Source organism: Bombina bombina, chromosome 8, assembly GCF_027579735.1.
Source record: "Bombina bombina isolate aBomBom1 chromosome 8, aBomBom1.pri, whole genome shotgun sequence".
In the NCBI taxonomy this organism is placed as follows: domain Eukaryota; kingdom Metazoa; phylum Chordata; class Amphibia; order Anura; family Bombinatoridae; genus Bombina; species Bombina bombina.
Genome location: NC_069506.1, coordinates 336,131,511 through 336,153,552, shown reverse-complemented (window position 1 = coordinate 336,153,552; position 22,042 = coordinate 336,131,511). Strand labels below are relative to the sequence as shown.

The following is a 22,042-nucleotide window of genomic DNA, read 5'->3' as shown; positions in this document are numbered from 1 at the left end:
ACAAGTACTTCCCCAAATAGAAATGTCAAGATATATATAGCAGCTGCAAGGGATAGAGAAAATCATGTAAAGTCTCCTTAAATGCAACTAGCAGCAATGGTGGGTTAATATTGCAGGGCTTAAAGTCACGTGTGGTGTTCTATAAAGGCAACTTGTTAGCAAGCTGTGTGTTGGAAAGTAGCAACCAATCTTGAAAACAATGTTAATCAGCAGGCAACATAACACATACAGTTTTGCGGAGATGCAGCAGTTGTAACTTTAGCAGCAGTGTCGTACACTATTCCGTACACTATTCCACAATGTCTTGTGAGGCAAATTGTAGGCAAACTGTATATTCAAATACAGAAATCAGTCTTAAAGTCAATAATAGTCAGCAAGCACTATGGCACATAAAAGTTTAACAAAAATTCAGCAGTTGTGGCTCCAGCAGCAGTATCATGTATTAATCCACAGTGTGCAGTCGGGATTTCAAAGCAGATAACATAAGCAGCAAAAATCCAGTGCCAAACAGAGTTTAAATAGCAGGCAGCTTTTGTGAATGTTCATTGAAGAAATCTATTCATAAAGTGACTTGTGCATAAATAATTATAAGCCAATGTAGGACATTACTTTCTCATTAACAACCCTGTGTGGGGTATCCACATGAGTAAGATTATAATTGAGGTAGGTAATATTCGTCCGTCCATAGACAGGTAGTTGTTTTACCGTTACCTCTCCTGTAAAGAAACTGATACCTGTCAGTGATTTTGTTCTGCTCACTCCTCCTCCACACAGGGCGCAATGTACCTAGACCGGCTAGGGGTGGGGGAATCCCACGGCTGTAGTGCTGCGCAGCCAACACACAGCTTGCTAACAAGTTGCCTTTATAGAACACCACACGTGACTTTAAGCCCTGCAATATTAACCCACCATTGCTACTTCATTGCTGCTAGTTGCCTTTAAGGAGACTTTACATGATTTTCTCTATCCCTTGCAGCTGCTATATATATCTTGACATTTCTATTTGGGGAAGTACTTGTGCACTTTTTTGGCCTGCCGGCTTAGTACTTTTTAAGGTGTATGTGGGGCCCATGTGTTGTCTGTTATGTGTATGTTTTTGTTTTCTGTTTATTTATTTATGTTTTAGTTTTTTTATGTGTATTTCTTAGGTAGTAATTGTTTAGGTTAACTGCACTAATAAAATATTACTTTACTGTATTACATTTGGTCACTCTTGATTTGTGGTTATTAAAGTAGTGTGCAGTATCCCTGGTGTTTTTGGTCTTACCTTATACCGGTAATTCCTTTCTCTCTACCCCTTGTATGTAAATGTTCTTACCAGGTTGCACCTACTTACTTAAATTTGAATTGATGATATTATTATTATAGTATTCAAAACAAAGCAGAGCGGACTACACTTTTTCTTTTTTGGTGTTAGGGTTAGACTTAGAGTTAGGTTCAGGGGTTTATAACTTTAGTATAGTGGCGGCGACATTGGGAGCGGCAGATTAGGGGTTAATAACAGTATGTAGGTTGCGGCGATGTTAGGGACAGCAGATTAGGGTTAATAATATTTAAGTAGTGTTTGCGATGCGGGAGTACGGCGGTTTAGGGGTTAAAATGTTTATTCTAGTGGCGGCGATGTCCGGAGCGGCAGATTAGGAGATAATTATTTTATTTTAGTCTTTGCGATGCGGGAGGGCCTCGGTTTAGGGGTTAATAGGTAGTTTATGGGTTTTAGTGTACTTTTTAGCACTTTAGTTATGAGTTTTATGTTACGGCGTTGTAGCATAAAACCCATAACTACTGACTTTCAGTTTACGTTATGGATCTTGTAGCTACAGGCTGTACCGCTCACTTTTTGGCCTCCCAGGCAAACTCGTAATACCGGCACAAAGGAAGTCCCATTGAAAAAGGACTTTTTGAAAGCTGCGGTAGTTACGTTGGGTTACGGCCAAAAAAGTGTGTGGTGCAGCTAAACCTGCAAGACTCGTAATACCAGCAGTAGTGAAAAAGAGCCTTAACGCTGCTTTTTCACCCATACCGCAAAACTCGTAATCTAGCCGATAATTCTTTTTATTTTACATGTAATAACAGCAAACAGTTCACCCACAGATAATTTAAACAAATTACATGACACGTGATTTGCTTAAAGCGACACTGTACATAAATTTTTTCTTTTGTGATTCAGATAGAGCATGTCATTTTAAGCAACTTTCTAATTTACTCCTATTATCAATTTTTTTTCATTCTCTTGCTATCTTTATTTGAAAAATAAGGCATCTAAGTTTGTTTTTTTGGTTTTGACTCTGGACAGCACTTTTTTATTGGTGGATGAATTTATCCACCAATTAGCAAGGACAACCCAGGTTGTTCACGAAACATGGGCCAGCATCTAAACTTAAATTTTTGCTTTTCAAATAAAGATACCAAGAGAATGAAGAACATTTGATAATATGAGTAAATTAGAAAGTTGCTTACAATATTATGCTGTATCTGAATCACGAAAGACAAAAGTTGGGTTCAGTGTCCCTTTAATCTCTTTGCTCTTTTATTTCTTTAAAATTGCATAAAAGCATAAGTGATTATTCCGTGCATGTTCCCACGGCTTTTTATTAGATGTAATTAAAGGACATCAAACTTAAAATAAATTCCTCATAAAATGTCCATACATGAACTTATGTCGGAGAGCAAAAACAATTCTAAACTGAAAAGCAATACCAGTTAATAGTTGCATATTATATATATTTATTATATGTGCATATAAGTTTACCTGAATAATTAAAGGGCACGTATAGTGATGCAATGACATGCCCGTATTTGTTACAGCATGCTATTTTACCCTGCAACTGTATGTGTTTAACGCTCCAAAAGCTCATTTACACTTGTCACTAATTGGCTTCAGCAAATGAGGAACATGAATTACACAAGCCTTTTATAAGTTTGTCAGTTTTGATAACAATATGACAGCTTATAATGCTTGTGCCAAATGTATAGTTCTACAACCTCCTTTTTTAATGTTTTTCATATTAATATACATTTTTTGTAATTTAAAAGATTTAGGGGTGTAAGGAGTAATAGGGGCCTATTTATCTAATGTCTGTCCGACTTGATCCACTCAGCGGGTCATATCCGACAGACATCGCTGAATGCTGACAGCATACACCGTCGGCATTTACCATTGCACAAGCAGTTCTGGTGCTAGCAGGGGGTGGCAATCAATCCGACTGTACACGATCGGCCGAACTGATGTCCGCAGCTTCAGAGGCGGCAGACGAGTTAAGGTGCAGCGGTCTTAAGACCGCTGCTTCATAACTGCTGTTTCCGGTGAAAACAGGGGCATCAGGGGAAATTTGGCCCTTGATAAATCGACCCCTTAGGGTGAACCCATCTAACTGTAGGGGTTCCTGGTCAGTCTTGGTGATGGGGTCCTTGTAGTGGAGGGGCCCCTCAGGGAGTTTTAGCAGTGAGGGATTTGCGTTTGGGGGGCTTTGTCAATTAGTAAGATAATAATAGTTAGGGGGTTTTGCGGGGTAGGTTTGTATTTAGGGGTTAATAAAGGGAAATATTTTGAGATGGGTTTATGGTGGGCTTGGCAGGGGAAATTTGTGTTGGGGTTATGTAGGTTTAGGAATTACTATCAGGTAGTTGGGGTGAATATTATGGATTTTAGGGTATAATACTGTTTATTTTGAGTGCTTATGGCAGCAGGGAGTCTTAATGGTCAGGGGGTTTATTACTTTGGGGGTTTGGTAGTTAGGACATTTTTGTGGTGGGAATTGTTATGGTTTGCAATAACAGTTTACACAAGATTTTAAACAGCATTACTAAAACTGACTGATTAAGTGATACAGTTTGTAATATAAAAGTACATTTGGCTAGCATGTTAATGCTGTTAAGTTTAGATCAGGTTTAAGCAGCCACAAGCATTGGTTACATTTGTAAAAGCAAATTCATCAACACTGACTCCTTCAGGTAAAATGCCAAGTGCAATCAGTATTGTAATCTAGTAATTATATTGTTTGCAGACCTTTTGCACTGCAGTGCTTAAATGCTGACATATGTTATATATACATATAAAACATATACTTTACTGAGCTTTTATATGCGCAACAATTACAAAGTAAGCTAAAAAATCTGCACCATCTTCAACTGACTCCTCGGTTTTCTTTGACAGCTGGAATGATTTAATGTGATATCCAGCTTTATTTAGGGCATCTTGAATCATTTCCTCACTTAGGTGCAATGCAGAAAAAGTAACATCCCCTACTTTATAATAGTTATTACCAATAATGCCTGCTAGGACTAAATGCCCCCCTGGCTTTAACATGGTGGTTATATTTTTTATTGCTGTACAGTAAGAATCATAGTCCTGAGAAGCTGATTCTAGACACAATACACTCAAGAGACAGTCAGCCTGAGGAACGATAACAGGATCAACGGGGTTACATTTGTGTACATCACATTTCAGCACTTTTTTTATGGATTTTCTTAATTGTCCTTCTTTCTCACTTGGTATTTTTCTGCAAAGTCAAACAGGGAATGGTTAGAATTTAGAGGATATGTTACCATTATAGAACATTATTAGATTATTTAAATTGCAAAGAACATTTTATTTTACAAAATAAACACTGTTGACACATTACTTGTGCAAGTCATAAGGAATTTAACACCTAGAAGATAGTTTCCAGTAAATCCACCCTCCAATCTAACTAGAATAACTCACAACTTCACAGCTCAGCTTGGGACATCGCTCCCCCTTTCCTCGCTGCTAGGGGACATATGCTCATTCACAGTAGGGGAAACCCCCTAATCAACCAGGCCACACAAGCGGGCTAGGAAGAGGTAAGCATAAATTAAGCACTGTGGGCTTATTAAAAGAGAGCTAGTTCAACTAAACAAACCCCGGCAACAGGTAATGCATAGCAGCCCTAAGGGAGTCGTTTAACTCAGACCACCATGATTATTAACAGGGAGAAAGGGAGGGAAACCTGATCTTCACCAGAGCAGAAGAGGCCAGAGATCCATTGAGACCTGCCTATAACCCCAGGTAAGACCTCCCCTTTCAACGCAACAATGTTGCAAACCTTTACTTTCACTTACCTCTAGGTCTTAACCCTATGCCAGTCCTAGCCTATTAAGCTTTACTCTGTCTTTATTTAGGATTAGTATGCAATTGTTTGCAGAGCACCTAATCATCCTTCATTATTATACCTTTGTCCTTTCCACTTCTTTCTTGTCCCTTCACCTAAATCACTCCCATAAAAGCCAGGGTACACTCACAGGGGTATATTTATCAAAGCGTCACTCTCAGTGCATTTACTGTCTTCAATACGCTCACCAGATATTGCTGACGTGGATCCACATACAATGCCCTTATTTATAAAAAAAAAACATCAAAAACATGCGCATCAAGTACAGCGCGATGATCATCGGACTGTTGTTAACTAACAGTCATCGATGTCACGGTTATTCAAGTTTTTCCCAACTTTATTTATACCATTTCATTACTGTCCATGAACAAGCACATTTCTCTAAAGCTAATCTTGTATTTTTCATCTGTCAATGTCCAAGAAATAGCTACATTTATACCTCAACAAACAATATCTCATAGAAAGTTATTTTTATATTTATTTGTTATACAAAAAAAAATCTGTTATATGATACTTTCACATAAATTAATGTGTATTTGTATTTCTGAAAGTCATGATATGCTTTTATCTCATATTTATTTATATATATATATATATATATATATATATATATATATACAGTATATATATGTGTGTATGTATGTGTGTGTCAGAAATCTTTTGCAAACAAATTTACATGTCCCTAAATTCCTTTTTTGTTCTAAACAATGTTGTCTTTCATCTTTCATATCTCTGTGTTTATTTATACCACTATATGTATATAGCGTACATGCATTATTATTCTGAGCAGGATATAACATGTAATCAGGGTATCATATGTATTTATTTGCAATCAATTGATATGTGTATCCCCTCATGATTGCAATCTAGTTTTAAAAACCACCCCCTACACATTATATTATTATTATTATTATGTTATAAAATGGGCTGGCATATAACATGACATTTCTTACTGAAAAAGAAATTCAAGAGAAGGAAGAAATACACTAAAAATAGCATGACAGTAAAGAGGTGATTATTATTTCTGCTGTATCTGAATCATGGCAGTTTAAGGTTAGGTGGACTATCCCTTTGAGCTATCAGCTTAAGATTATATTGAATCAAACATCAATTTGAATTTTAAAATCATTCTCTAAAATATTACACTGTGTGTCCTAATGTCAGCATCAATGTTTATCTTTAGTACTAATTTCACATATACATAATTGGTGTGAAAAGTGTTGCGTCAAAGTTTGCACGAAGTGGAGAGTGGGACTTGTATTACATGGCTTAAACATGGTGCAAATATATTTTTCCAAAAAATAAAAAGGAAGTTAGCTATATCATGTTTCAGTTTTCTCTCTATGGGCGCCATGTACTAAGGCGTCAATTTTTTCGCACAGACCGTATCGAAATAACCCGCCGGCATTCGCACCATGCGGATGGCACTTCGTTACATGAATGTACTAAAAACCAAGCCGTAAAATTTCGCGTCTATTGTGTGTCGAAGACAATCGGATTATTGATAACTTTGAAGCTTCGTTCGGCGCGAAAGAGCAAAGTTAAGAAGCAGTCTGCGACCTGATTGGTTTAGTTCTTTACCCACGTGACGATCTAGGTGTCATAATCGCCAGACAAGCGGCAACATCTGGCTGCTGACATGTATAAGAATGTGCATTTTCATTGTAAAGTTGCATAATAGCTTCTCTGTCCAAACGGAATCTCTGGATAATCTCTCGATCAGAAATGCTTTCCAAACCCATACGTGGAAGGAAAACTCTAGGGACTCTAATTCTTGTACCTCTCCTTCTCTGCAAGTTGTTAACCGGTGCCTGTATAGCCCTTCTTCCTCGTAATTGAATTAATCGGAAAAGAAACATGTGTAAAAGTGTCTCCATCTTCATTCACTGATCCAAAAACCAATAATGCTACAATAGTAGTCTAGTCCTTTCACTTAAGTACTTCTACCTGGCGTCAGGTTGATACCCCCTATAGTTTTCTATTGTATTCGCGACCATCACGCAAAGTTACAGTGAAAGTTGGAGCGGGCGGATTAGTTGTAACATTCATAATTTCCGATTACAGCGAATTTACGTGCGATCGAACATGTAGTAAGTGGAAAAAGGCTTCAGAACGATGAGTTGAGTAAAATTACGATCGATGATGAAAAATAGTGGTTTTTCGAGCAGATCGCAGATTGATACATACGAGAAGCAGATCGTGAGCGAATTTTGACGCGGAAATACAGACGGACGGTCACTTCGAAGCTTAGTACATGGCACCCTATATCTATTAGTGCGACAAGTTTGGGGCAAAACATTGCAACAAATTTGGAGAAATAATATTGTCTCCTTGCCTTGTAATGAGAGACAAAGTTGTAACATAATACATAAGTATTAATGTATTTTTCATTATTATCCCTATATCTACTAGTGCACCAAATGTGGAGCAATAATATTGTTTGATTTAGAAAGGATATACAATGTTAATAAAGTTTCTAATTTACTTTTATTATGTAATATACTTCATTATCTTGCAGCATCTAACATAAGCTTTCTGTGTTTTCAGACTCCCATTGATTTCTATGGCATGCGTTGCCTCAAGGGTGGTGGATTGAAAACTAGTGGCTAGATTTAGAGCTCTGCGGCCAAAGGGGTGCGTTAGCTACGCTGGCTTTTTTTTCCCCGCACCTTTAAAATACCGCTGGTATTTAGAGTTCACAGAATGTCTGCGTTAGGCTCCAAAAAGGGAGCGTATAGCATATTTACCGCCACTGCAACTCTCGATACCAGCTCTCTTCACCACGCTGGGTTCACCGATCGATCCAGAAGAGCCTCCGATGTCTTGATCCAAGCCCAAGCGGGGGGCTAAAGATGTCCATGATCCGACTGAAGTCTTCATCGAAGCGGGAGCTGAAGAGGTCCATGATCGGGCTGAAGTCTTCTATCAAGCGGCATCTTCAATCTTCTTTCTTCTTGATCCATGGTCATCCCGCCGACATGGAACATCCATCTTCACCGACGACTTCCCGACGAATGACGATTCCTTTAAGGGACGTCATCCAAGATGGCGTCCCTCGAATTCCGATTGGCTGATAGGATTCTATCAGCCAATCGGAATTAAGGTAGGAAAATTCTGATTGGCTGATGGAATCAGCCAATCAGATTCAAGTTCAATCCGATTGGCTGATCCGATCAGCCAATCAGATTGAGCTCGCATTCTATTGGCTGTTCCGATCAGCCAATAGAATGCGAGTTCAATCTGATTGGCTGATCGGATCAGCCAATCGGATTGAACTTGATTCTGATTGGCTGATTCCAACAGCCAATCAGAATTTTCCTAACTTAATTCCGATTGGCTGATAGAATCCTATCAGCCAATCGGAATTCGAGGGACGCCATCTTGGATGACGTCATTTAAAGGAACCTTCATTCGGACTTAGGACGTCGCAAGAAGAGGATGGATCCGCGCTGGAGGTCTTCAAGATGGAGCCGCTTGTCACCGCTTGGAAGAAGATGGTTGCCGGTCCGGATCTACTCTTCTGCCCGGATAGGATGAAGACTTTGGAGCCTCTTCTGGACCTCTTCAGCTGCCGCTTGATAGAAGACTTCAAGCCGGATGATGGATCTCCAGCCCCCGCTTGGGCTTGGATGAAGAATTCGGAGCCTGGAGCGATCGGTGATACCTGGCATGGTGAAGACAAGGTAGGAAGATCTTCAGGGGCTTAGTGTTAGGTTTATTTAAGGGGGGTTTGGGTTAGATTAGGGGTATGTGGGTGGTGGGTTGTAATGTTGGGGGGGGTATTGTATGTTTTTTTTTTACAGGCAAAAGAGCTGAATTCTTTGGGGCCTTCCCCCGCAAAGGGCCCTTTTAAGGGCTGGTAAGGTAAAAGAGCTTTTCTATTTTAATTTTAGAATAGGGTAGGGCATTTTTTTTTATTTTGGGGGGCTTTGTTATTTTATTAGGGGGCTTAGAGTAGGTTTAATTAGTTTAAAATTGTTGTAATATTTTGTTAATGTTTGTAAATATTTTTTTATTTTTTGTAACTTAGTTCTTTTTTTATTTTTTGTACTTTAGTTAGTTTATTTAATTGTATTTATTTGTAGGTATTGTATTTAATTAATTTATTGATAGTGTAGTGTTAGGTTTAATTGTAACTTAGGTTAGGATTTATTTCCCAGGTAATTTTGTAATTATTTTAACTAGGTAGCTATTAAATAGTTCTTAACTATTTTATAGCTATTGTACCTGGTTAAAATAATTACAAAGTTGCCTGTAAAATAAATATTAATCCTAAAATAGCTACAATATAATTATTCGTTATATTGTAGCTATATTAGGGTTTATTTTACAGGTAAGTATTTAGCTTTAAATAGGAATAATTTATTTAATAAGAGTTAATTTATTTCGTTAGATTTAAATTATATTTAACTTAGGGGGGTGTTAGTGTTAGGGTTAGACTCAGCTTTAGGGGTTAATACATTTATTATAGTAGTGGTGTGGTCCGGTCGGCAGATTAGGGGTTAATAAGTGTAGGTAGGTGTCAGCGACGTTGAGGGGGGCAGATTAGGGGTTAATAAATATAATATAGGGGTCGGCGGTGTTAGGAGCAGCAGATTAGGGGTACATAAGTATAACATAGTTGGCGTCGGTGTGTGCGGTCGGCAGATTAGGGGTTAAAAAATTTAATCGAGTGGCGGCGATGTGGGGGGGCCTCGGTTTAGGGGTATATAGGTAGTTTATGGGTGTTAGTGTACTTTAGAGCACAGTAGTTAAGAGCTTTATGAACCGGCGTTAGCCCAATAAGCTCTTAAATCCTGTTTTTTTTCTGCGACTGGAGTTTTGTCGTTAGATTTCTAACGCTCACTTCAGCCATGACTCTAAATACCGGCGTTAGAAAGATCCCATTGAAAAGATAGGATACGCAATTGGCGTAGGGGGATCTGCGGTATGGAAAAGTCGCGGCTGCAAAGTGAGAGTTAGACCCTTTAATGACTGACTCCAAATAGCAGCGGGCGGTAAAAACCAGCGTTAGGACCCCCAAACGCTGGTTTTGACGGCTACCGCCAAACCCTAAATCTAGCCGTAGGTATGCTGCGTCAGAATAGACACGAATGTACCTGTTAAATGTTTGATAAATTGGGAAAATGGTTAAATAAAGTCGAATGTGAATTCAAAACATCTGTAATGACGCAAGCATCCATCTGCATCGGATGGAGATTGCGGGGGCATATATTTCGTCACCCTTTTAAACATTTGACAATCTTAACACTTTGATAACTACGGTGGATCAATCTCGTAACAAATACGATGCTGGATTCAAGCGTATTTGTTTGTTGATGCTTTGATACATATCCCCCATAGGCTGTCCTGCTTCACTCATGAATTGCCCATTCATACACCTAGAAAATCCTGCCTACAAACACTGAAGTCAAGTCACACCTATGCTCCTGTTTCCTCTAGATATACTACAGACCACCTTTGCTCTGCACTTAATCTACTGGAGTCTGACATCTACATTCCCAGTTTTGGGATGCAGGAATACAAAATTGAGTAGTCTATGTTTGGGATAAAACAAATGGCAAACTGGTTTGTCATCCCTGTTTTAGTATGTCAAGTGTGTACTTAAATTTAATAGGGACATTTAAAAAACTGTTAATTATTCATACTATATAAATTATTAAAACTTAATTGCTGATTTATAGCATTGATTTACAAGAAATATTTTACATTGCAGTTGCAGCCAATGGGGCCTATTTAACAATGTGCGAGCGGACATGACACGAAGGTGCGTATCATGTCCACTGCACATCAATAATGCAGACAGCATATGCTCTCTGTATTTATCATTGCACCAGCAGTTCTTGTGAACTGCTGGTGCAATACCGCCCCCTGCAGATTCGCGGCCAATCGGCCACTAGCAGAGGGTGTAAATCGACCTGATCGTATTCATCGGGTTGATTTCTGTCCGCGGCCTCAGAGCAGGCGGACAAGTTATGGAGCAGCGGTCTGTCACACCTGTACTAAAATATATTTATGGATTGTTCATTAAAACATTTTTTACAACAGCACTTGCAAGTTTTAAGACATTTTATCTTGTTGGTAATAGTAGATATGTTGTTTAGTCTCTCTCATGGTATAACCCTATTTTTGTCTTCATCAGATTGTTTCTATGTTGTATACAATGTTTCTGTTACTTAACCATTTTCTATAAAGGCCAAGTTAAAAAAAAAAATAGCTGCTACTGTAAGAACTCTTTGGTCTGTGAGATTCCCTGTAGAATTTATAGTAAAATGCAGTTAGCATACTTAGCAGCATTACGTACATTTCTGATAACCGTATGGCTTAAATATTGTGCAATAAACTGTTAGTTTCAGGCTATTTCCAGCTCCCATTAAAAGTGGAAGGGAGCTAAAATAATGATAAATTGCATTTCATTTACATTGAGCCCTTTAAGGACTTTGGGTATGTCAAACGCTGTTTGTTAACAAAGTAAACTTTTTTGTGTTCTTAACGAGGTGTACAGGATCACAATGCCCTTCATTATTACCATAGGTGAAATATTTACAATTAGAGCATGCAATATGTGCTCTATAATATACATTTAAATTGATTACTGAAGCTAGATTACAATTGGTGCGATAACACATTAACTTGTGAGCGTATCACAAGTTGAAAGTAAACAAGAACCTCACAAGCGCAAACTAAATTTGCGCTTGTCGGGTTAGCGCAACTGAAGTCGTCACATAAATGATTAGGTCAAGTAAAAAGTTGCACCAATCACAACATAAATACATTAAAAACTACTTTTACACTCATGTATACTCTATCAAATAAAAATTACACTTATAATTAAATACTAATAAAATAGTTATAAGGGTTAAAAGGTATATGGTATATGACGAGGAGTTTGTCTGCAAGGGGCTATAATATATATATATATATATATATATATATATATATATATATATATATATAAATACATTTTTTAGAATGTTAATATTTAATACTGTGTTTTAGTGTGTATGTACTGTAAATAATTTGCATTCCAATGTTTTTCACATAAGGGAAAATGTTCTGTGTATTTATTAACTGCTATTTCTTTATATATATCTGTATATATCTATACCCAGTCCTTGAAAATGCAGTCGTTCCATTGTTCGGGACGGCCATAATAATACTCTGAGCGACTTGGGCACAGGGAAGTCTTTTATTTAGTTTATTTGTGTTAATTTAAAAAAAAAAAATTGCATTTATTTAAATTATTTGACCGGTGAGCAGGAAGTAACCCACACACGGCCATTTACAGAGGCAGGAGAGCTGTGGTGGGATGAGCAGGGCACCCATGCAGCATGAAGTAGCTGCACTGTCCTGAAGTACACTTCTGCTGGAATTGCAGGCAGCATGTCAGGAGGGGATCCAGGTGAGCTCTCTTCTCTGCATGTCATCAGTTGGCCCATGAAACAAGTAGGAACTCTGTTGCCTGAAGTACACTTCTGCTGGAATTGCAGGCAGCATGTCAGGAGGGGATCCAGGTGAGCTCTCTTCTCTGCATGTCATCAGTTGGCCCATGAAACAAGTAGGAACTCTGTTGCCTGAAGTACACTTCTGCTGGAATTGCAGGCAGCATGTCAGGAGGGGATCCAGGTGAGCTCTCTTCTCTGCATGTCATCAGTTGGCCCATGAAACAAGTAGGAACTCTGTTGTCTGAAGTACACTTCTGCTGGAATTGCAGGGAGCATGTCAGGAGGGGATCCAGGTGAGCTCGCTTCTCTGCATGTCATCAGTTGGCCCATGAAACAAGTAGGAACTCTGTTGCCTGAAGTACACTTCTGCTGGAATTGCAGGCAGCATGTCAGGAGGGGATCCAGGTGAGCTCTCTTCTCTGCATGTCATCAGTTGGCCCATGAAACAAGTAGGAACTCTGTTGCCTGAAGTACACTGCTGCTGGAATTGCAGGCAGCATATCAGGAGGGGATCCAGGTGAGCTCTCTTCTCTGCATGTCATCAGTTGGCCCATGAAACAAGTAGGAACTCTGTTGCCTGAAGTACACTTCTGCTGGAATTGCAGGCAGCATGTCAGGAGGGGATCCAGGTGAGCTCTCTTCTCTGCATGTCATCAGTTGGGCCATCAAACAAGTAGCAACTCTGTTGCCTGAAGTACACTTCTGCTGGAATTGCAGGCAGCATGTCAGGAGGGGATCCAGGTGAGCTCTCTTCTCTGCATGTCATCAGTTGGCCCATGAAACAAGTAGGAACTCTGTTGCCTGAAGTACACTTCTGCTGGAATTGCAGGCAGCATGTCAGGAGGGGATCCAGGTGAGCTCTCTTCTCTGCATGTCATCAGTTGGCCCATGAAACAAGTAGGAACTCTGTTGCCTGAAGTACACTGCTGCTGGAATTGCAGGCAGCATGTCAGGAGGGGATCCAGGTGAGCTCTCTTCTCTGCATGTCATCAGTTGGGCCATGAAACAAGTAGGAACTCTGTTGCCTGAAGTACACTTCTGCTGGAATTGCAGGGAGCATGTCAGGAGGGGATCCAGGTGAGCTCTCTTCTCTGCATGTCATCAGTTGGGCCATGAAACAAGTAGGAACTCTGTTGCCTGAAGTACACTTCTGCTGGAATTGCAGGCAGCATGTCAGGAGGGGATCCAGGTGAGCTCTCTTCTCTGCATGTCATCAGTTGGCCCATGAAACAAGTAGGAACTCTGTTGCCTGAAGTACACTTCTGCTGGAATTGCAGGCAGCATGTCAGGAGGGGATCCAGGTGAGCTCTCTTCTCTGCATGTCATCAGTTGGGCCATGAAACAAGTAGGATCTCTCTTGCCTGAAATACACTGCTGCTGGAATTGCAGGCAGCATGTCAGGAGGGGATCCAGGTGAGCTCTCTTCTCTGCATGTCATCAGTTGGGCCATGAAACAAGTAGGATCTCTCTTGCCTGAAGTACACTGCTGCTGGAATTGCAGGCAGCATGTCAGGAGAGAGTTCTGGGTGGGCTCTAGCCTCTGCCTCTGGGTGTTGGACACAGATGAAGCAAGCGTTAAAAGTATGTTCAGCCCCACCAGCATATTACTTTATGCCCCGTTCCTAGTCAAATTCACTATATTCACTTCTCAGCTGCAAAGCAGGTTTTAATAGGACCCATTTAACAAATTCTGTGAAAAACACAAGAAAAAAGGGCGCCTCCTAGTGTAACACAGTTTACACAATAGTGCTCAAATGTGATATCAGAATCGTACTCACAATGGTAGCAGCACCCACTTGTGCTTAGTAACACCTACTGGGATCTCTCAGTGTCCCAGCTCACTGCTCCTCGGTTCCTGCACACCTCCGGTCTGGGTGTCTCCCCAACGGTGATAAGCAAAACTCAGGCTCTCCGTAAAGTTGAAGTATATACTTGCTCATGACCCTTGGGGAGATGCCCAGATCGGAGGTGTGCAGGAACCAAGGAGCAGTGAGCTGGGACACTGAGAGATCACAGTAGGTGTTTCTAAGCACAAGTGGGTGCTGCTACCATTGTGAGTACGATTCTGATATCACATTTGAGCACTATTGTCTAAACTGTGTTACACTAGGAGGCACCCTTTTTTCTTGTGTTTTTCACAGAATTTGTTAAACGTTTCTGAGTTATATTGGAAGGAGCAGCCGACAGCCGGGAGCAAGAGTTTTCCTATAGTCCCTGAGAAAGGCAGTCCAGTTTCCCTGACCATTCAAATGGACTAATAAAATAAGGAACACTTTCTTTGAAAGACTGTCATTTTTGGGATTTGGAAACAAGAAAGACTTGTTTACAGTTTGGATAATACATGTATATACATTTGTGTGAATATATGTTTTATGCATATATGATCTATGCATAGATATAATTTTTGTTGCAGAGTTATTGATAAGCTCGCTAATACCTTAAGTGGTGATAAGGTATTGTCACTAGCTTTGTTTAATATGACCCAGCTGTCTTCTAATCCTGCACTGTGTGTGTGAAGTGTATATGTGTGAGGTTTCTGTGTGTGTGCAAAGTGTGTGAGATATTGAGTCTGTATATGGGCTGTGTGAGGTGTGTATCTGTGAGCTTTGGGTATGTGTGTGTATCTATGAGGTTTGTGTATATGTGGTGTATGTGTGTATCTGTGAGATGTGTGGGATTTGTGTGAGGTGTGTGTGCATGTGTAACGTGTGTATGGGAAATGTGTGTGTGATGTTTTTGTGTGTGAGGTGTGTGTGTCTAAGGTGTGAGTATAAGGGGTGTGTGTTGGATATGTGTGAGGGGTGTGTTTGTGAGGTGTGTCTATGTGTGTGTGGTGTGTATTTCTGTCTGTCTGTCTTTAAATGACTTTGTGCCTTATTCTTAATACAAATGTGTAATAAAAAAATGTATAACTGCATATTACAAGTTTACATATGACCCCATGAAAATTTGAAGTTGAAAAAGGGGGAGATTAATACATTTTATGGGGCCACTAGCTCTTGGGCACATTTTTCAACCCCTACCTATACCTTTATATATTCATATAGATATATATGTACAGCTATATATTTATCAATGGCCGATTTATCAAGGCGTCAATCTCGACGCATTAGCGATGGGCTTTACGCTTGCCATGCATCTTTGGCACAAATCTACATTCAACTGCCTTATTTATCAACAAGTCTGTCAAAAACACTTGCGTCCAGTCTGGCGCGATTAGCATCGGACTGTTGATAAATAAGAATCATTGATGTCGCAGATATCCTTATGTATCAAATGATCTACCCTGAATGTCCATCAAATGAAAACATTTTTTATCTGTTTTTCCCAACTTTATTTATACAATGTCATTACTGTCCATGAACAAGCACATTTTCCTAAAGCAAATCTTTTATTTTTCATCTGTTAATGTCCAAGAAATAGCTAGATTTACAGTATAACTGAACAAACAATAATACCTCCTAGAAAGTTATTTTTCTATTTATTTTTTATAAAAAAAAATCTGAAATATTATATTTTCACAAAAATGAATGTGTATTTGTATTTCTAGAAATCATGATATGCCCATCTCATATTATTTTCTTCTTTTATAAAAGAGTATTAATGCTAGAATTTGTACATATATCTTTGAACATACTTGCATATATATATGTGTGTTATGACAGAAAATCTATTGCAAACATATTAACATGTCCCTTAATTCTTTTTTTTGTTCTCAACAATGTTGTCTTTCATATCTCTGTGTTTATTTATACCACTATATGTATATATTGTAACTATATTATTATTCTGATCAAGAATAATTGCAAATATAACATGTAATCAGGGTATCATATATATTTATTTGCAAACAATGGATATTTTAAGAGCTGGGCAAGTTTTCTTTCTGCACCACTCCTACACAGGTGTTAAAAAATGGGCTGTCCTTTAAGATGACATTTCTTAATGAAAATGAAATTCAAGAGAAGAAGAAAATAGGATGACATTAAAGAGGTGATTTTAATTTCTGCTCATTCATGACAGTTTGTTAGGTAGACAATCCCTTTAAGATATCAGCTTAAAGGGACACTGATCCCAAAATTTTTCTTTTGTGATTCAGATAGAGCATGAATTTTAAGCAACTTTCTAATTTACTCCTATTATCAAATTTTCTTTATTCTCTTGGTATCTTTATTTGAAATGCAATAATCTAAGTTTAGATGCTGGCCCATTTTGGTGAACGACCTGGGCTGTCCTTGCTGATTGGTGGAAAAAATCCATCCACCAATCAAAAGTGCTGTCCAGAGTTCTTAACCCAAAAAAGCATAGATGGCTTTTATTTCAAATACAGATAGCAAGAGAACAAAGAAAAATTGATAATAGGAGTAAATTAGAAAGTTGCTTAAAATTGCATGTTCTATCTGAATCACAAAAGAAAACAATTGGGTTCAGTGTCCCTTTAAGATTATATTGAATCAAACATTGTTCGATTACTAAAATCATTGTCAAAAATAATACACTGTGTGGCCTAATGTAATCATCAATGTTTATCTTTAATACTTTCACATATACATACTTTCAAAGTATAATACACAATATAGCAAATGGCACTTACAAGTTCTGATGAGTGATTAATGACACAAGAGCAATTTGATTTGTTAGTGATAGTATAAAATGTATATTTAAATCAGATAGACTGATTTAATTATTCACATGCATTTCCCAATTAAAAGTGGTGGAAAATGTTACTAGTTTGTGGGTTGTTTAGGAGTTTAAGTAATGCTTTAATTTTGCGTCAAATTTGGTGCAAAGTGAAGAGTGGGACTTGTATTACATGCGTTAAACATGGTGCAAATAGCTTTATCAAAAAAAGGAAGTTTGCTATATTATGTAATGTATTTATTTCATTTTTATGCCTATATCTACTAGTGCTGCTGCCAGACAGGCATTAACTGTCATTATCAATTTGTTGATGCCCATCTATTTGTGCAGCCTGTTGCTGGTTTATTAATCTCCTCCTGCGTCTGAAAGGTGAGGGACTGTGTTCCTTCATTTCATTCCTGTATAAATAATTTGTCCCCTTGCTTTGTAATGAACTCTACGACAGCGAGACAAAGATGAAACATAACCCATAAGTAGGGTAACATCTCCCTATTTGATTTTATTTAGTAATAAGGGCAGATCTTAAAATATATTTTGGTATCACAAAAGGTTAAAGAGACATAAAACATTTTTATTATACTTTATGATTGATGGTTAATTATTATCCTTCTTCCGCATCATAAAAATGTCACAAATTTAAAAATATTCTGCATGTTCATTGTTAACTGTCTGCAATGACAAACCGCATAGAAAAAAACCTTTTCAGGCTCCTATTGATTTCTATGGCATTTGCGGCCTCAGAGGTGGCGATTTGAAGGATAGGTACACTGCATCGGAATAGACGCGAACGTACCTGTTGAATGTAGGATAAATTGCTAAGAGGGTCAAATAGAGTCTACTGTGAAGGCGGATCATCAGTAATAGGCTCTAATAGAGTCGAATGTGAAGGCAGATGATCTGTATTACGCTCGAATTACACAAGCAACAATTTGCATCGGATTGATCTCGCGGGAGCGTATATTATGTTGAACATTTCAACATTGACGGGAATGTAAGATAGTCAAAAAAGGAGAAAAGAAAGAAAAAAAGAGAATACTAATAATGACAAAAGTGTGGACATAGGCTTACCTGTATACCTATGCATAGAGAGTGTGGAATATACAATGTAATTGATTATATGAAAATACATTACAAATTTTTTTGTTAATGTGTTAAGAACCCAGAGTCCGCATTTAGGGGCCTATTTAAGAAGGTGCAAGCGGACATGATCCAATATTGCGGATCATGTCTGCTGCACATCGATAAATGCCGACAGCATACGCTGTCAGCATTGATCATTGCACCAGCAGTTCTTGTGAACTGCTGGTGCAATACCGCCCCCTGCATATTCGCGGCCAATCAGCCGCTAGCAGGGGGTGTCAATCAATCCAATCGTATTGGATCGGGTTGATTTCTGGCGATGTCTGTCCGCCGCTTTAGAGCAGGCTCGTCAGAAACACGGCCATCAAGCTTGATAAATATGCCCCTTAGTCCAGAATTTAGCAAGTTGAAGTGCATTATCATTTTAATTTCAAAGGTTTTCCTTTCCATGGTGTTTTTGAAGTTGCCTCTGTGAATTTTGATTTTGAGGTTTTGGATGGAGTGGTCAGGTTGGGTGAAATGGTGACCAACAGGGGTGCAGTATTTTGTTTCACAGTGGTTTTTGATTGAGTGTCTGTGTAAGTTCATCCGAAGGTGCAGTTTTTGGCTTTTTTCTCCAATATAGCATCCCACTTCACATGCAGTGCAATGTATCATGTATACCACATTTGCAGATATACATGAATATGCCCCTTTAATGTTATAGGATTTACTCTTGGGATTTGCTGTGCTGCTTTCACAAACGTGTTGACATAATTTGCAGAGAGCTTTATTGCAGCGCTTGTTCAATTCTGAGTGTTCTTTTTCTCAAGGGGTAGCTTCCTGTGGACTAGTGTCTATTTTAGGTTATATATATAAAAATAAATAGAACAAGAGCATCGGAATGTAAAATATTCATAACTACCTTTGGTCTATGGGGATTAAAAGTTAGCGCAGTCGCAATATCTGAAGTCCTTAAAGGGACACTGAACCTAAATTCTTTCTTTCGTGATTCAGATAGAGCATGCAATTTTAAGCAGCTTTTTAATTTACTCCTATTTCCATTTTTCTTCGTTCTCTTGCTATCTTTATTTGAAAAAGAAGGCATCTAAGCTAAGGAAGCAGCCAATTTTTGGTTCAGTCCCTAGACAGCACTTGTTTATTGGTGGGGGAATTTATCCACCAATCAGCAAGAACAACCATGGTTGTTCAACAAAAATCGGCCTGCATGTAAACTTACATTCTTGCTTTTCAAATAAAGATATCAAGAGAATTAATAAAATTTGATAATAGGAGTAAATTAGAAAGTTGATTAAAATTGTATTGCATCTAAAACACGAAAGAAAAAAATTGGGTTCAGTGTCCCTTTAAGTTAACATTTTACTTTCAACTTGTAATAAAGCCACTAAACGGCACGTGTTAAAAGGTTTCTTCTGGCAGTATTTGTGCGCTACAGAAAGCACTAAATAGTACGCCACTTCTATTCTGGCCAAAATAATTTAAAGATATTTATATATCTTCTTAGTTGATTACTGGTTAAGCATATGTAGAATCAGCCTTTTATGCTAATTGATTAGAATTGCTAAAGCGACAATAACTAGAGAGACCATTGCTCCATAACCTGTCCGCCGGCTCTGAGGTGGCGGACAGAAATCAACCCGATCGAGTACGATTGGGTTAATTAACACCCCCTGCTAGCGGCCGATTGACCGCAAATCTGCAGGGGGCTACATTGCACCAGCAGTTCACAAGAACTGCTGGTGCAATGATAAATGCTGACAGCGTTTGCTGTCAGCATTTATCGATATGCAGAGGACATGATCCACTATATCGGATCATGTCCGCTCGCTCCATAATAAATAAGCCCCTTTGCATGTTTTTTATTTAAATTAAAGCTGAAGAACTGTCAACTTCAGTTACCAAGAAAGCGTCATTACTTTCTATGAGCCAGATAATTAAACATTCTCTAGTTTAGAGAGAGCTTAGAGTGCTGACTTGACAGGGATAGAATTCACTGAATTTGCTAAGAAAAGGGGAGGAACCTGGAAGCCCCAGAAAGATGAGAGATGCCTTCCATAGAAAGTAATGAAGGTCTCTGAGATCGAAAATGTCCTATGCGAAAGATAAGGTAACTGGAGAATCCCTGGGGCTGATATAAAGGCTCCGTTTGCATCAATTACAAATTAAACTGAAATGTTTTCACAACAATTTAACTATCTTGTGTCTTTACTTTAGTATACATTACTTTTCTATTAGTTAAAATAAGTGTATTGTGAATTGTGAATTCACTGCTAAATCTAAATTTATTATAATACAAAGGAGAAAGTGTAAAGCTTAAATGCAATAATACTGAAAGGACCCAATCTAAGAATGTATAGTAATATAAGATACAATGCACAGAGTGTAAGTGTAACAAAACTCTCATATCACGCAGTGCTATATTCCACTGGGCTTGTCTCTAATTCACATACATAAATGAGAGAGATCTCGCAGTGCTGGAGAGTTCAGCCCTTTTACTTTTAAAAATTCAGTGAGTTCAACCCCTGTGAAGTCTGAACTACAATTGCTCTCCAAGCTGGAGAATCTTTGAATATCAGGGCCATAGTCTCACACAACTTACCAGAGGTAGCTTTAGAGTAAGTAAGGCATTAGGCAAAGCTCAAATTCAAGGCCTAATTTATGTTTGATTTTGATTTTGTTACCAATTAAATATTTTCCTTTATTGTATACCTGGTTGTGTAGAGAATGCTCTGCTTCTTTTCTTTATATATTATAATATAGGGTTTGGGATTTCCTGTGCATAAAATGTTTTAGTAATAATAAGGAGAGATAAAAAGATTGGCGGGAGAGAGAAAAGAGAGGAGGGGAGGAGAGGGGAATAGAAAGGCACATGGGTGGAAAAGAGAAAGGGAGAGAGAGAAAAGTAAAAGAAAGTAAAGTGAGGAAAGAGAGAAAGAGAGAGCGGGTAACAGAGAGAATATGGAATATGGGAAAGAAAGAGGCAGGGAGGGGGAAGGAGAGAGGAGGGAAAGAAAGAAAAGTAAATGTGGAGAGAGGAGAGACTGAGGAAAGTGAATGAAGAGGAACAGTGGGACAGAGGGTGAGAGATAGAGTGGGAGAGAGAGAGCGAGGGATAGGGGAAGAAAAGTGAAGAGAGAAGAGATAGTGGAGAGGAATAGAAGATATATAGAGAAGGGAGAAAGAGTAGAGATAAATAGATTAAAAAGAGAGGAGAGAAAATTGAGAAAGGGGAGAAAGTGAAAGAGAAATAAAAGAGAGAGGGGGAAGGAGGAGAAAAAGAGAGAGGAAAGGGGAGAGAGAGTGATAGAAAAGAGAGATGGGAGGTGTAGTGTTTGTAAATCCAGGTGGTTTAGAAATATATCTGACACAGAGTCCATTTATACAGCAACTAACTACACACTTTATTTCCTGGTTCCTCACTTCAACAACACTGTCCCCGCCCCTGCTTCTTTGCAACAATTATATACATTTACAAGTCAGAGCACAAACTAGGAAGAAAGCATTATATATTATAATATCACAACAGACACCATATCTCTCCCTTACTTTAGATTAGAAACATAACAAATAAACTAAACATAAATATAACTATATATATATATACTATGCTTAATATCTAGAAATAAGACCAACTATATTTCACATAAAAGAGTTGCATGATGACATTATAATACATTACATGAAAACACATATTATTTTTCATAGTTTTTAAGGTATTCAGGAGGTCTTCTATTTTCTCTGAGA

General features: G+C 38.4%; 1 protein-coding gene across 1 annotated transcript in view; it reads right to left on the bottom strand.

Annotated features, from left to right (window-relative positions):
* Positions 1 to 2,561: 2,561 nt before the first annotated feature.
* Positions 2,562 to 22,042, bottom strand: part of LOC128639269 (nicotinamide N-methyltransferase) — a 35,239-nt gene continuing 15,758 nt past the window's right edge. The window contains exon 3 of the mRNA XM_053691571.1: positions 2,562 to 4,502. Within this exon, the coding sequence (XP_053547546.1) occupies positions 4,070 to 4,502 (433 nt within the window). The 3' untranslated portion in view covers positions 2,562 to 4,069. The remainder of the gene's footprint in view (positions 4,503 to 22,042) is intronic.